At 45.1% G+C, this 12471-nt stretch overlaps 1 protein-coding gene across 1 annotated transcript in view; it reads left to right on the top strand.

The window, feature by feature from the left end:
• MTUS2 (microtubule associated scaffold protein 2) overlaps positions 1-12471 on the top strand; it is a gene marked incomplete at both ends in the record, with an annotated part of 203770 nt that overhangs the window by 172796 nt on the left and 18503 nt on the right. Inside the window, 2 exons of the mRNA XM_082497202.1 lie at positions 3800-3866; positions 10528-10742. Coding sequence (XP_082353328.1) covers positions 3800-3866; positions 10528-10742 — 282 coding nt within the window. The remainder of the gene's footprint in view (positions 1-3799; positions 3867-10527; positions 10743-12471) is intronic.

The raw sequence follows: 12471 nt of genomic DNA, 5'->3' as shown, positions 1-12471 counted from the left end.
TGCTACTGTGTCTTCTATTGAACAGCGCAGTGGTTTAAGCACAGCTCAAACATATCCGTCTATCCATTCCATTCTGTTTTTCTTTCTGTCTGAGGAGATGGGACATATTCCAGACAGAAGATTTAACCGTTGCGTTGCAGAGTACAGATATGAGGAAGGTTTCCTTCATCTCCATCATGACTGTAATTTTATTTTATGAAAATTACTTCAGTATCAGAGTCATTTCTTGGGGTGCAGCCAAGGCAAGACTTTTCTCATCAGTTTTCCAAGCAATAATGAAATCCATCATTAATTAAAATTACCTGAAAAATAAATGCAACATTTTAATTTGTACAAAAGCCACTGTTTTGGTTTCACATTTTGGCCAAAAAGAAATTCATCCCAAATCACATAAAAGCAATTTTTTTCTCACTTGTCATTTAACCACCACACTGAAATGCCAGATATTTGCACAATCTCCTTACAGTGTCTGTGACCTTTTCACCCATGGGAAACGGCTGTGTCATTAGTATGGTCACTGAGCCTTTTTAAACCTAAGTTGGATTTGGCCCATAGTTGCTCGCCCTCGATGGCTGTAGTCCAACCAGTGCCTAGCGAAGGGTGCCTACAAAGCTCCTGTGATATGCTGAGCCTGTTAGACACAAAACTCTTGGGAAGGCAACAAAGGTTCCTGCTTACTCTGTCTTCTCTTTCAAACTTTGTTGAGATAAATGTTAATGAAGATTGATTCATTCAATGGGATATCCCATTAATTTGTCTTCCTATACATCTGTTTTAGCAGTTTTTTCCTTGCATGCTTGTGAATTTTCTAGTTGCTTTGATGTTTTGACATCAGACCTATATGAATTGCAGCATTGGACCTAATAGCTTTGCATTCTCATATCAGATCCAGTTTTGCTCTACTGTAATGATTGGTTTCCTCAGCACTGGCATTCCCAGTTCCCCGGCTGCACTGACGCTGAAGTGCTAGTTATCTGCAGAGCCACATTGATGATAATGAGGAGGGCCTTTTTCATTTTGTATTAGCATCGCGTTTACACTGGTCTCAAGTATGTGTGCCGTCCAAACCTATCACGCTACGCTGACAAAGCAGGTTGCAGTAACAGAAAATATCAGGGATTTGTAAGTTCACTGCGCATCCAGGAGACCATGAGGCTGATATGATGATTAGCCAAAACTACACCTTGCCTCTCTTGCAGAAGAGGAAGATAAGGCCTCATGCTATTGCTCTCTAAAAGAACCCTCCGAGAAAGAGGGGCTACCTGAGGCCTTGACACTGAGGGCAACCCTTGCACGTCTGACCTCCCAGGAAACATAAATATGAGGTCCCGAAGAGCAGTCAGAAAGCTCTAACCAAAATAAAATACAGTGCAAGACATATTGGCAGGGCAGGCACATAACAGTGAAGCTGTGAGTTGTGCCAACAGCAGCTGCTCAAGGTATCCCCAGAGGCTGCTCTGGAAACCACAGCCCCAGCATGGTGTGAGGCAGCCAGGAGGTCCGCTGTCCTGGTGGGGTGGTGTCCATGCTGGCACCTGAGTTATGGGATAGCATTTTTAAGCTGGTACCGTGGTGATTCTCCATTTCTCTGGAGAGGGTCTCACCGCCAAGTGTCCTGAAGGGTAGGACAAACCTTATCTAGCATAAAACATAACATAAAAAAAGAAGTCTGTAATATTTCTTATGGGGAATCAAAATTTTAACAACTTTTTTTCCCCTAGGGTGTAATTTTTTTTACTTGCTTTTCACTTTCTTCGTGTAAGTGGAATAGTAACAATTCCACCGACTTCTGCTGATCTGTAGGTGCTGGCAATGGTTTATACAGTGCTCCCTTGCTTTAAATGGCTTTTGTTTCAAATAGTGGGAGCTGGTAATTTGAGTGGGTGCTTCCAATCTGCAAGTCCCATATCCAGTATATCCCTGTGCGCATACCTTCAAGGGCACCAGTCCTGGCTATCTGTCAAGAACACTTCTTAAAATTACTCCAGTGAGTTAAACAGGCGGTAGGGGTGGATGCAGTGATGTTCTCCAAAAGGGGAAACCTTATCTCTGTAAGACTGCTGGTTTGGGAATCCATGTGAACCCCTATGTTTTTTTTTAACATACCAGGTTATATTTATCTGGACCTTTTTTTTTTTCATAGCTTTTATATTAATTTAAAAAAAAAAAAAAAAAAAAAAAACAACAAAACCAAAACCTGATTATTATTCTGAGCCTAATGCAGTTGGTGAGGACTGTAGACTGCAGTCCTGGCACACGATGCCCTGTGCATTACTCAGCAGTGTATGGAGCTGGCTGCTCGGAGGAGCCTAGCCTTGCATGCCTGGCTTCTTCCCATAACTGAGTGAGAAAGATGCCCACATCAGCTGCTTCTCCTCAAGCCCCCAAGACTCTCAAATCAGTTCAGTTAATCGCTCCATTTACAGCAAAACTTGCCAGGAAGTGTGTCCCTTGGATCTGGTAGAAAGCATCCCAAAAGGGCAGTGTGTAAAGGATTAATTGGAATTCCAGATTCCAATTTGCTGGTATTACCAAAAATAAAGCTGTTGTGTTATAGCTCTTAACAGGGTTAAAAATTAGATGCAGGAAAAATAAACAGAAACATTAAGCTCTGAAATATTTCTCTTTTTTTCTGTTTTCATTTTGGTAAGACAGAACTAATTTGCTATCCTACCTGCTGTGTATCCTGCCACTGAACTTATCCTTTCTGTGCCCTAGAATGTTATTAGCCTTGCTTGCTTATTACCAAAAGATTTACTTTCTAGGACTGCTTTGAATTTCATTTGCTGCTACACCACCTTTTCTCTTGAATATGCTTTTTCTATATTGTCCTTTAAAGATTCTTGATCTTTTCTAACCTAGGGCTTATTTATAGCAGCCTGATCTGGTTTTCCTAATCATTGGTGATCTTCCCAGCAGGATATGTTCCTTTGTCTTCTTCCTAATGTGATTCAGGATACATTCCAATTTAAAGTGCCCTTATGCTTGAACCGTTATGCCAGGATTTATTGTACTAAACCAAACTCCAATAGAATTTCCTGAGGCTTTTCTTTATCATTTTGCACAGCACTTATGAGATATCTGCTGCCAAAGTCCTTGCATTTTAGTAATAACACCTTAGCGTTGTTAATCTAAATATGTTTTAATTTCCCTTTGGCCAGCTCATCTGTTTTAATTCCGTAAGTATTCAGATTTCTTTTGAGACAGGTCGAGAAAAGGCAGTCTTGTCCTTTAAAGACAATAAAATACCAGAAATAAATGTGGAAATAGGCATGAACGTCAGGCCATTAGTGGTATCCATGTGGGTATGCCCACCATGCCTAGAATGGTGTAAGTACAGTAATCTGCTCTGCAAATTTGACAGTGCGAGCGTATTACTATGTTTGGAGGTGCTTAAATGCAGGCATAAATAGACAAAAGTGTTTTAACAGAATTAATAAAATAATCTTGTACATGCAGTCAAATGCTACACGGATTAAACACAAAATGATAGAAAAATACAAATGTCTTTTTAGATACATAGGAGTAAATAGAGCATTCTGTGCTGTCCTGTGCACGTGAGTGTGTGTACACGCATTCATAGAGGTACAAGGTATTTGTAGCCAGTGAGTTGTGGCTCCTAAGCTTGATTTAAAAACTGAATGAGTTCATTATAATCCACGTCCCCTCCCCCGCAAAAAAAAAAAAAAAAAGGTCTGAGGAATCAATCTAATCTGCTTTACTAAATGACCATGTGAAAGTGCTTATGTGGGGTAAACCTGGGGACTATACATATTTCTCTCTCTTTTTCCTTAAACAGAATGAAAATGCCCTTGTGAAAATAAAGGAGTTAGGAGTCGAGCTTGCAAAGATCAGGGATGAAGTTGGTAAGTAGTACAAGTAAAGTGATAACAACAGTGATTTTCTCACCTCACACAAAAGCAGTTATTCCCTGTGACCTGGTCCTGGGCAACCTGTGTACATGTGGTGAAGTGTCTTCTGAAGCCCAGTGGCAAGGGGTTTTGTGGCTTTGAAGGGAGCTGTGATTTTACCTCTTTGTCGTGGAGGTGGGTCCATCACCACACACGCTGGAGCTAGTTGTACATCAGCTTTGCTAGACAGATGGTTCTTCATAAATCCGCAGCTTCTGCTCTCAAGCTGTGTTCCACCGCTGCCAAGGAGAAAGCACAGCATGATGAGAAGTGGGAAGTTGAGTCTGTTGTGGTGCATGGTGACTGGGAATGCATCGCTTATGTACCTTTGCATGTTTTGCAGTTCAGCTACAAGCTGAAGGACACCAAGCTGAGAACTTGCTTATTAATGACAGGTGTCTTCCTGGTTGAAAGATGGAAAAAGCAAATTTTTTTGTCTGTTTGTCATTACACTGAGAGCTTTATTGTCCCCATGCCCAAAACATACTGCAGCAATAGGAAATCAGTGTTTCCAGTTATTCCCTGATGCCTGCTTTCATCCATCCTCTGCATCTCCACAGCTCTCCCAGAGGGGTTGTTTCTACTGGCGCATTCTTTAGTCAGGGCACATCGGAAGCTTTCCATTGAATACTCACTTCTCATCTGAAAGCCCTACCTTTTTCTAGTGGGTTAGGTTTGCTCATTTTCATGAGTGCTTTTGCAAGTGGCAGTGATCTAGAAAGTAAAGAGAGGTACAGTGCTGGAGATAAAGAGCTCTGCTTCCATTTACACCATGTTTGCGCAGCTGAAGTGAATACAAATCACTGGTGGTTTTGCTGGAGAACTTTGTAGGAGATCACTGCACTGCCTGCCCTTGCCCCTGCTCTTGGGCATGCAGCAATATGATTGCCTCCTCTGCACAAAACTGAGTCCTGATGGATTACACGGAGACAGTTTTGGTAAGAACCCCAAATCCTCTGGAAAAGCAGTCTGAGGTCCCAGCTGATCTTCAGAAGGGAGATCAGCCATAGATGTGCATGTGTTTTCTTTCCCAGAGAGGGGAAAGATGCTGTGAGATAGTCCTTTCCTCAGTGGTCCTGTGGGACTGCGTACTGCAGAGCAGCCATCACAGGCCACCTCTTACCAAGCAAGCCACCACTCTGGGAGACACTGAGATGCTGAGCAGAGGCTGTTTAGTTGCAACAGGCGTGACTGGTGACCTGTCCTGCTTGTTGGAGGTAATCCTCTCTGTTCAACCCGGAGATGCAACGTGCCCAGGTAGAAGGACTCCCAGTAGGGATGGACAAAAAGATGAGCACGTGCAGGTATTACACTCCAGCAGGATGTGAAAAAATTAATCAGTAGTACAAACGTACGTATCCATACATATGGAGGGTGAATGTGTATGGTTTTTAATGTAAGTCAAAAATTGCTGGACAGTCTGTTGTCCTTTGGAAGGAAATTATACAATTAAATTTTGTAAAACAACCAGTGTTTTAAATCTGTAGATAAGGTGAAATGGCAAATGCCAGGTGCATGAGAGCGGTTCTGCTGTCTCTAAAGCAGTGCAAGCTGGGGCTCTGGGTGCTACTGGAGGTGTGAAGCCCACCTGCGCTATAAGAGGGTTATTTTGGTCTCACGATCAGATGAATCTGTATGTTGTACAATATTGTACGTATTCTGCCAAGCTTATGCAAATAAAGAATGAAACGGTCATTTATTTGACAACAGCAATCATAGGCAATTCTGTGAAGAAATACAGGGAAAATCTACAGAGCAGGTTATTTTGACTACAACCAAGTTGTAGTTCTGACTTGTCTCAGTCCCTTTGATAAATAGTCTCTTAGTAATTTAAAAATAACCAGTCCGCTTAAACAGCATGGGTGTTGGTCAGAAATTCCTGATTTCTCATGTGTTAATTCACCATGTCACCCTCACTGATGCAAATGCCTGGCTGAATCAGTAAACCAAGGCTGGACTAGCCAGGGTTGATACAGGCAGCATGTTCAACATTTAGTTGTTTAGGAAATAGCTCTAATTCAGAATTATGATTTAGGGGCTGAATGTGCTTGGTTTGAAAGCACATAGTTTTTGTCAGCTTCAACAAAAACTGCAGGATTCTGCTATACGGAGCAATGAATCGGCAAGATATAATCCACTGTTCAGAAAAAAATCAGAATATATTTTTAAGGAAATCTCTTTTGGTAAATAAAACCACCGCTGAAGCAATAGCAGTGATGGAGCACATGTAAAACAGTTGGTTGTTGAGGCCCCATCCCTGGAGGTGTTGAAGGCCAGGCTGGACGTGGCCTTGGGCAACCTGGTCTAGTGAGAGGTGTCCCTGCCTATGGCAGGGGGGTTGGAACTCGGTGATCTTCAAGGTCCTTTCCAACCCAAACCATTCTATGATGATAACTATGAAGCCAAAGGAGACCTGCATCCTTCTGGAGCCAGGCAAAATAGTCAGCTTCAGATAACACCGTCCACCTTTATCCCCAGCACTCCTGTATCGCACCTCATCTGTAGTATCGCACCTCATCTGAAACCAACATGCAGTGAAATAGGAAAGTGTTTCTCCCTTCCCGGCCCTGAGGAGGAATGTGGCCTCTATAAGCGCTGAGGGATTCGTTATTTTACGCAGTAAGATTTGCTCATGTATTTTGCTGGAAATACTAAGGCTAGAAAAACATGACAAGCAATTGTTCTACACTCAAGACACCCATCTTTATAAATTATAAATATAAGCACTTTTCAACGGCAACACTGAGACTCCTGGAACAAAGAGGTTTCGAACACCAGCTGTTTCCCTTCAAACTAATGGAAATTAAATGTCAGAATTACCTGCTCCTTTGCTGCCAGACAAATGACACGTGAAGTGAGTTGAGAGGAGGTATAGAGATGCATAAAAACCTAGATGAATGGAAGACGATCAGATGTCAAGTTTAAAATTTGTATTATCTGTGTTTGTGAGAGTTTGAAAGCCAAAGCCCGTGTGCCACCTCCTCCTGGAAATGCCTCTCAGTCAGAGGACCCTTAACCTGAGTGAAGTGGCTGTGATTTGTCTGCGGCGAAGGGTCAGGAGGAAGCGCAGAGTCTGCATGGCGAAGAGCCCATTTCTCACGTCAGAAGCAGACGGTCCCTGCGTGAGGCCACATGACGCCAGCCCCCTGGTTCCCGCGGGAGTTACCCCCCTGAATGCAGAGGTCCAGGGCTGGGGAGGCTCTGCTGCGACCCAGGCTGGGTGTGTGCGGGAGGATCAATCCATTAGTGACATCTCCCTTTCCCTCACCTTCCCAGCCTGGCCTGAAGTGGGTTTTGCTCATTTGTTGCACACCGTAAAAGCCACTGGGTGCTCGGGGAATGGGGAAGCGACGGCAGCTGCTCTCGTTTAACCCAGCAGGCTGTTATCCCGGGAAACGGCGTGTTATGTCAGAGGCGTTTCCAGCCTGTGAGCAGCAATTGAAATACCTACAGAGAAGGAAAAAGAAAACCAGGGTGTAGCTCTTCTCAACAGCAGCTGATAGCAGTTGTGCTCTGTTTGTCTTGTTCCGTGTCAGTAATACACTTAAATAACTTTTCTTACTGTTTGTTTGTTTTGTTTTTTTTTTTTTCTACAAGAGGAGCTCACTTTTACAGTATCTATATCCAGATGCCCGAAAGCAAAATTTAGGCATCTGTTGTCAGGGCCCTGCTGGAGGCGATTCAGCTTGGTTCACCAGAACCACCTGCTGAATTCGCAGCTGGTTAAATGCTGGCTCCAGCAAGGCGGGCTCTCCCACACCGGTTCCTGCTCACCAGCCCGGTAAGGGAGCCACAGACCCTGTATTGGGCTGCATGGGTGTCACCTTCTGCTACTCCTGTCCCAGCAGAGCTGGGCCCCAAGGCCCATCTCCTCTCTAAGAAGAGATTCAGGCTGAGAGAGTTGGGGCTGTTCAGCCTGGAGAAGAGAAGGCTCTGGGGAGACCTTATTGCGGCCTTCCAGTACCTAAAGGGGGCCTACAGGAGAGCTGGGGAAGGACTTTTTACAAGGGCATGGAGTGATAGGATGAGGGGGAATGGCTTCAAACTGGAAGAGGGCAGATTTAAACTAGATATTAGGAAGAAATTTTTCGCTCTGAGGGTGGTGAGGCACTGGAACAGGTTGCCCAGAGAAGTTGTGGATGCCCCATCCTAACCTAAACCATTCAATGATTCTATGATTTAATCTTTCCTCACCACTTCAGTCCTTGGCCTCATTTGTCTCGGTCTGGGAGACTGTGATAGGGATCACTCCTTCTCGTTAGAGGTGTTTGATATTCAGTATAGGGCAAATTTCCTGGGCAATGGCCTCATTTTCTGCCTCCAGTAGCATTTTTGGGTGTGTGGGGCATGTGCCGTATAGACATTCTTTCCCTGCTTTCCTCTTCCCTCCGTTTTACACCTGTGTCAGGGTTTGATTTGCAAGTTGTGAATAGTTTTGTGTTTCAGGTTACAGAAAAAGTTTCAGATGGACTTTCTTTTGGTGAGGGAATGTCATTTCGTTGCCCAGCCCTCCCTGTGTGCTGGGTAATGTCGTTAGAGAGGCTGAAGAGAGACAGGGTTCATTACAGCTCCAATTTAAAGCTTGAGTAAGTTTGAATTCTACTGAACGCAGAGCTGCAAGCGTTATCCCTTGTCCTCCAGCTCTGGGCTCTCTTCTGCATACCGAAGAAAATCAAAAAGCAAAAAGCAAGAGAGAGGGTTTAGAGCTATAAACCAAACTGCCAGGAGACGAGACATTTCAGCTAATGGCCATATAAATTGTGCTGTTCCATTTTGGGTACGAGGTAGGTGGGAAAGCTTTCTGTGTGCCGCTGCTGCGATGCTAAGCTCTCTGGTTCAGGCTCTCTCTTTCTCTTTCTGTAAGGAGCAGAGAGCTTGAAAGGGACACTCAATCCCTCGTTGTGCTCCAGAAAACATCAGGATCAGAACAGGGCCCCAGTAGTGATATCTGTCTGGACATACTGAGCAAGTCTGGGTATTGGTGTCCAGTATGTGTGGAAGCAGAGCTCTAAAGAGGGTGAAAAATAGCTATGTGGGGAAGGGGATGGCTAGCTTGGTGCACAAACTGCCGCGCACAGATGCTCCTAACATGAGCTGTGGTCACAGCCGTAGGTAACTTTGGCAAATTGTTGCTATCCTGAAAAAAAATGAGCACAATCTGATACCGTAGTGGAAACAGACAGGAAAACACGGTGGGGGTAGGGGGGGATGGGGGGGGAGTTTGATAGATATTGAGCAAATATATGGTCATAGGGTAGATATATATTTGAAACATTGAGAAGTTGTCTGCCCAGGGAGGCAGCTGCTTCCAGTTCACCAGTTTACAACTCCATACGGCTCTGTGCATTTTGAAAGGCAAAGGAAGGATGAGTGGCTGATACAGGTCTTATATTCAAAAGGTGATAATTTGGGGGTCTAAATCAGAACAAAGGTCTAGCAGTGCCATTAAAAACACATCTTTTCTTCTCTAGTGTCATTCTGAATGTTATGGTCATGATGATTTTAGTAACTCCTTACCTGTTAGATCTTTGCAAGTGAGCCAACTTTCTCTCTAAATGTAGTCTGACTGACCTTCTCCAACTTACATCGGGTCTTCAATATCTGGATTGATTGCAACTGTTCTTTAGCAAAGTGAAAGGCCGAGGACACGGTGTTTGTGACACTGCTTTCTGGGACCCGGGGCACAGTATAGGTGAGAAACCAAAGGGGGAAATAGACTGAATATCCTTGACTTGATGGAGATGTTGGAGTTGCACCTCCTGAAACTAGTTGTAGACATGGTTGTGAATTCAGCCACTTGGTTAGTTCTCAAGAGTTAAAATTTCACGTCTTCTGATTGCCTTCAGTACCAGCTCTCTCATTCTGTGAAGCACACAAGATACTGGTTTAAATATAAAAATATTTTAAGCAAGCGTGCATGCATGGATTCAAGAGGTCCTTGATGGAGCTGGTGCGAAAGACAGGTTTATGGGGTAAGCAGCTTCTGACAGCTGGAAAATGGGATGTATGAGATCCATCTCCTTCTCCTGGTCAAGTGGTCAATCGCACCTCCTGCATAACATGGGCACAGGATGTGCCTTTAGAGCCCGGGGATCTTCTGCCTTCCTGGCACATGACTGGAAGTGGGGACTTAGCCAAGACTGTGGCTTGAGAGAAGGAGATAAGGAAAATCTTGTATCTCAGTTGAAAGGCTTTGTGTCAAGTGATTGTCTCGCATGCTGTTTCTTATATACAAGGCAAAGTAAAAGCCCCAAAGCCTCAATTTGTGGATTCAAGACTGTGCTGGCCAGGAGGGGACATCCAGTCACCCTGAAGGTCCATGGAGTTCCCTGCTTTATTATTATTAGTAGTAGTACTATTGCGGTTAAGATCCCAATTTTGCATGGGCTTTTGCATACTCTGCCAGTGCCTCTATTTAAACAAATGCATGTGTGTATGTGTGTGTGAGCGAGCGGGACAGAGAGAGAAGTGACAGTGAGAGCTTGTTGATGGCTGAGGTTCATGGGAGTCCCAGAGTTGGTGGGAACCACTGTGCTCAGCAGTGTACAGACAGAACCAATGCCACTGTTTGCTCCCGAGGAGTTCAGAGCCTGACCGTATGGTCTTGTCTCCGCAGCCCTCAACACAGAGAGACGGAAGAAACTACAGAGCGAGAAGGAGGAGCTGGAGAGGCGCTTCGAGGAGGAGGGGAAGCAGCTTCGAAGGCGGCAGCAAGAGGAGTTGCAGGCATTGGAGCAGCGGCTGCAGGAGGAGTACAACACCAAGAAGGAGAGCCTGCAGGAGCAGCACAGCCTGCAGCTGGAGCAAGTCAAATTGCAGCATCAGGATCAGGTCAGTCTCTCTCTTTTCCCTTTGAAGAGTAGACCATGCCAATACTGAGTGGGTTAAGGCAGTGAAATATATTGAACAGTCCAACGTGAAGACACTGGTAACAAACTGATGACTGGAAAAATATATTCCTGGCTATCTTTACTGCTTTTCCTCCCTATTATTCCTATTGGTATTTCTACGTAGTAGCACATTACATTGCCATGTCTTGTCTTCACATGCTTCCAGATGTTTTACAACACGTCTTCACATGCTTCCAGATGTTTTACAACACAAATATTAAGACTAGCTCTGCTCCCCATGCATACTTGCTCCCCAAGCCACCTATTGTAGTAAATTTACGTTCAACCCTTGGTTTCATATAAATTGAACAAGAATCTGCTCAACACGGGTAGGGCCAGAAGAGTCCTGCCCATCATTATTTGCAATGCTAGTTAAAGGGTGGTACAGCGAAGTGATAGGGCCCATGCAACACGTAGCCTAAACATTAAGCAGGTGATATTAATCAGGTTCCCTGATTTCTGCTCCACTGTTCAGTCTAATCTCTTAGACGGTACATCCCAAGTGCTTCTCCCTGCTTTGCTTTCTGTGTGTAGGTAGGAATACTCTCACATGCAGCTACTCTAGTCTTATTTTTAATGGCTGGAGCGAACAAACACTCACCCATGAGCACCTCTCACATGGTGGCAGAACATCCTGCAATAATGCCTTTACCTTGCCTTTTCTCATTTTGCATTCAGTGAGCAGCAGATACAGTTCTGATTTTTCCAGCTGTAACCCATTGCCCAGCACCACAGTTCATGAGGGCTTTTCTCACGCGGTATCTGCCGCACTCAGGTGCGCTCAGCAATCTGTGCCATCGGGCTTCGACATGCCGCAGCCCTTGCTGCCACGGCTGTGCCACCCAGATGTCTGATGCAGCGCAAGGACCAGTTGTCTGTAAATGTGAGCCCAGCCAACAGACCCCCTGATTTCCAGCATCGTTCTCTCCAAACTGGGGATTTCGGCAATGCCCAGGGGCAGCTGGAGGTGGCAGAGGTGAATTTTTCACTCTCTGAGGCAATGTAAATTGGCAGTGCAGTGCAAATGTGGTCTATGAGACAGATGGATGTAAGCAAAGGTCGGGGAGAAGGTTTTATATCTGCATGCTCTGTATCCCAGGGCATCTCCAGTGTGCATTTTCGGGCTGCTGCCTGAAGCAGGAGCCTGTGGCCGAGGCTCCAGAGCTGGTGCTCTCCCCCTGCTCATGCCCAGGATGTGAGCTGACAGCAGGCACTGCGGTGGGGTGCGGAGCGCAGGCATGCCCCATGCAGCTCCCAAGGATGATGGCAACACTAGCTGTGGGCTCAGAAGCAAACCAGCCCCATTAGCAGAGCCTGGGCTTGAGCTAATTTAGACCATTTAAGAGGTAAAGGCTGGTGCAGCACAGTGTGGCCGTATCTTACCTCCAGGAGCCAGGGAAAGGGGCTAACCTGCCCTGAGCTCAGGGGAGAGGAGAGCACCAACACAGCATAGCAGAGATGGCAGCCCACTGTCTTTAAGGTCAACTATTTGTAAAAAGGGAAATGCCACCGTTTACTCCCTGTACTTGATGTACTGTAAAACACTCCTGGGATGGGAATGCAAATACAAACCAAGGTGGTGACAGTTTTATGTCGCTCATATCACAGCCTGGTGTTAGATTTATTGTGTAACACCAGTGGTGTGCCGGGGCCGGGCACAGCGCGGTCCT

The sequence above is a fragment of the Vanellus vanellus genome (genome assembly GCF_965231255.1).
Source record: "Vanellus vanellus genome assembly, chromosome: 1".
In the NCBI taxonomy this organism is placed as follows: Eukaryota; Metazoa; Chordata; class Aves; order Charadriiformes; family Charadriidae; genus Vanellus; species Vanellus vanellus.
The sequence above is the reverse complement of the archived record's forward strand: the minus strand, read 5'-3'. Positions and strand labels throughout refer to the sequence as shown.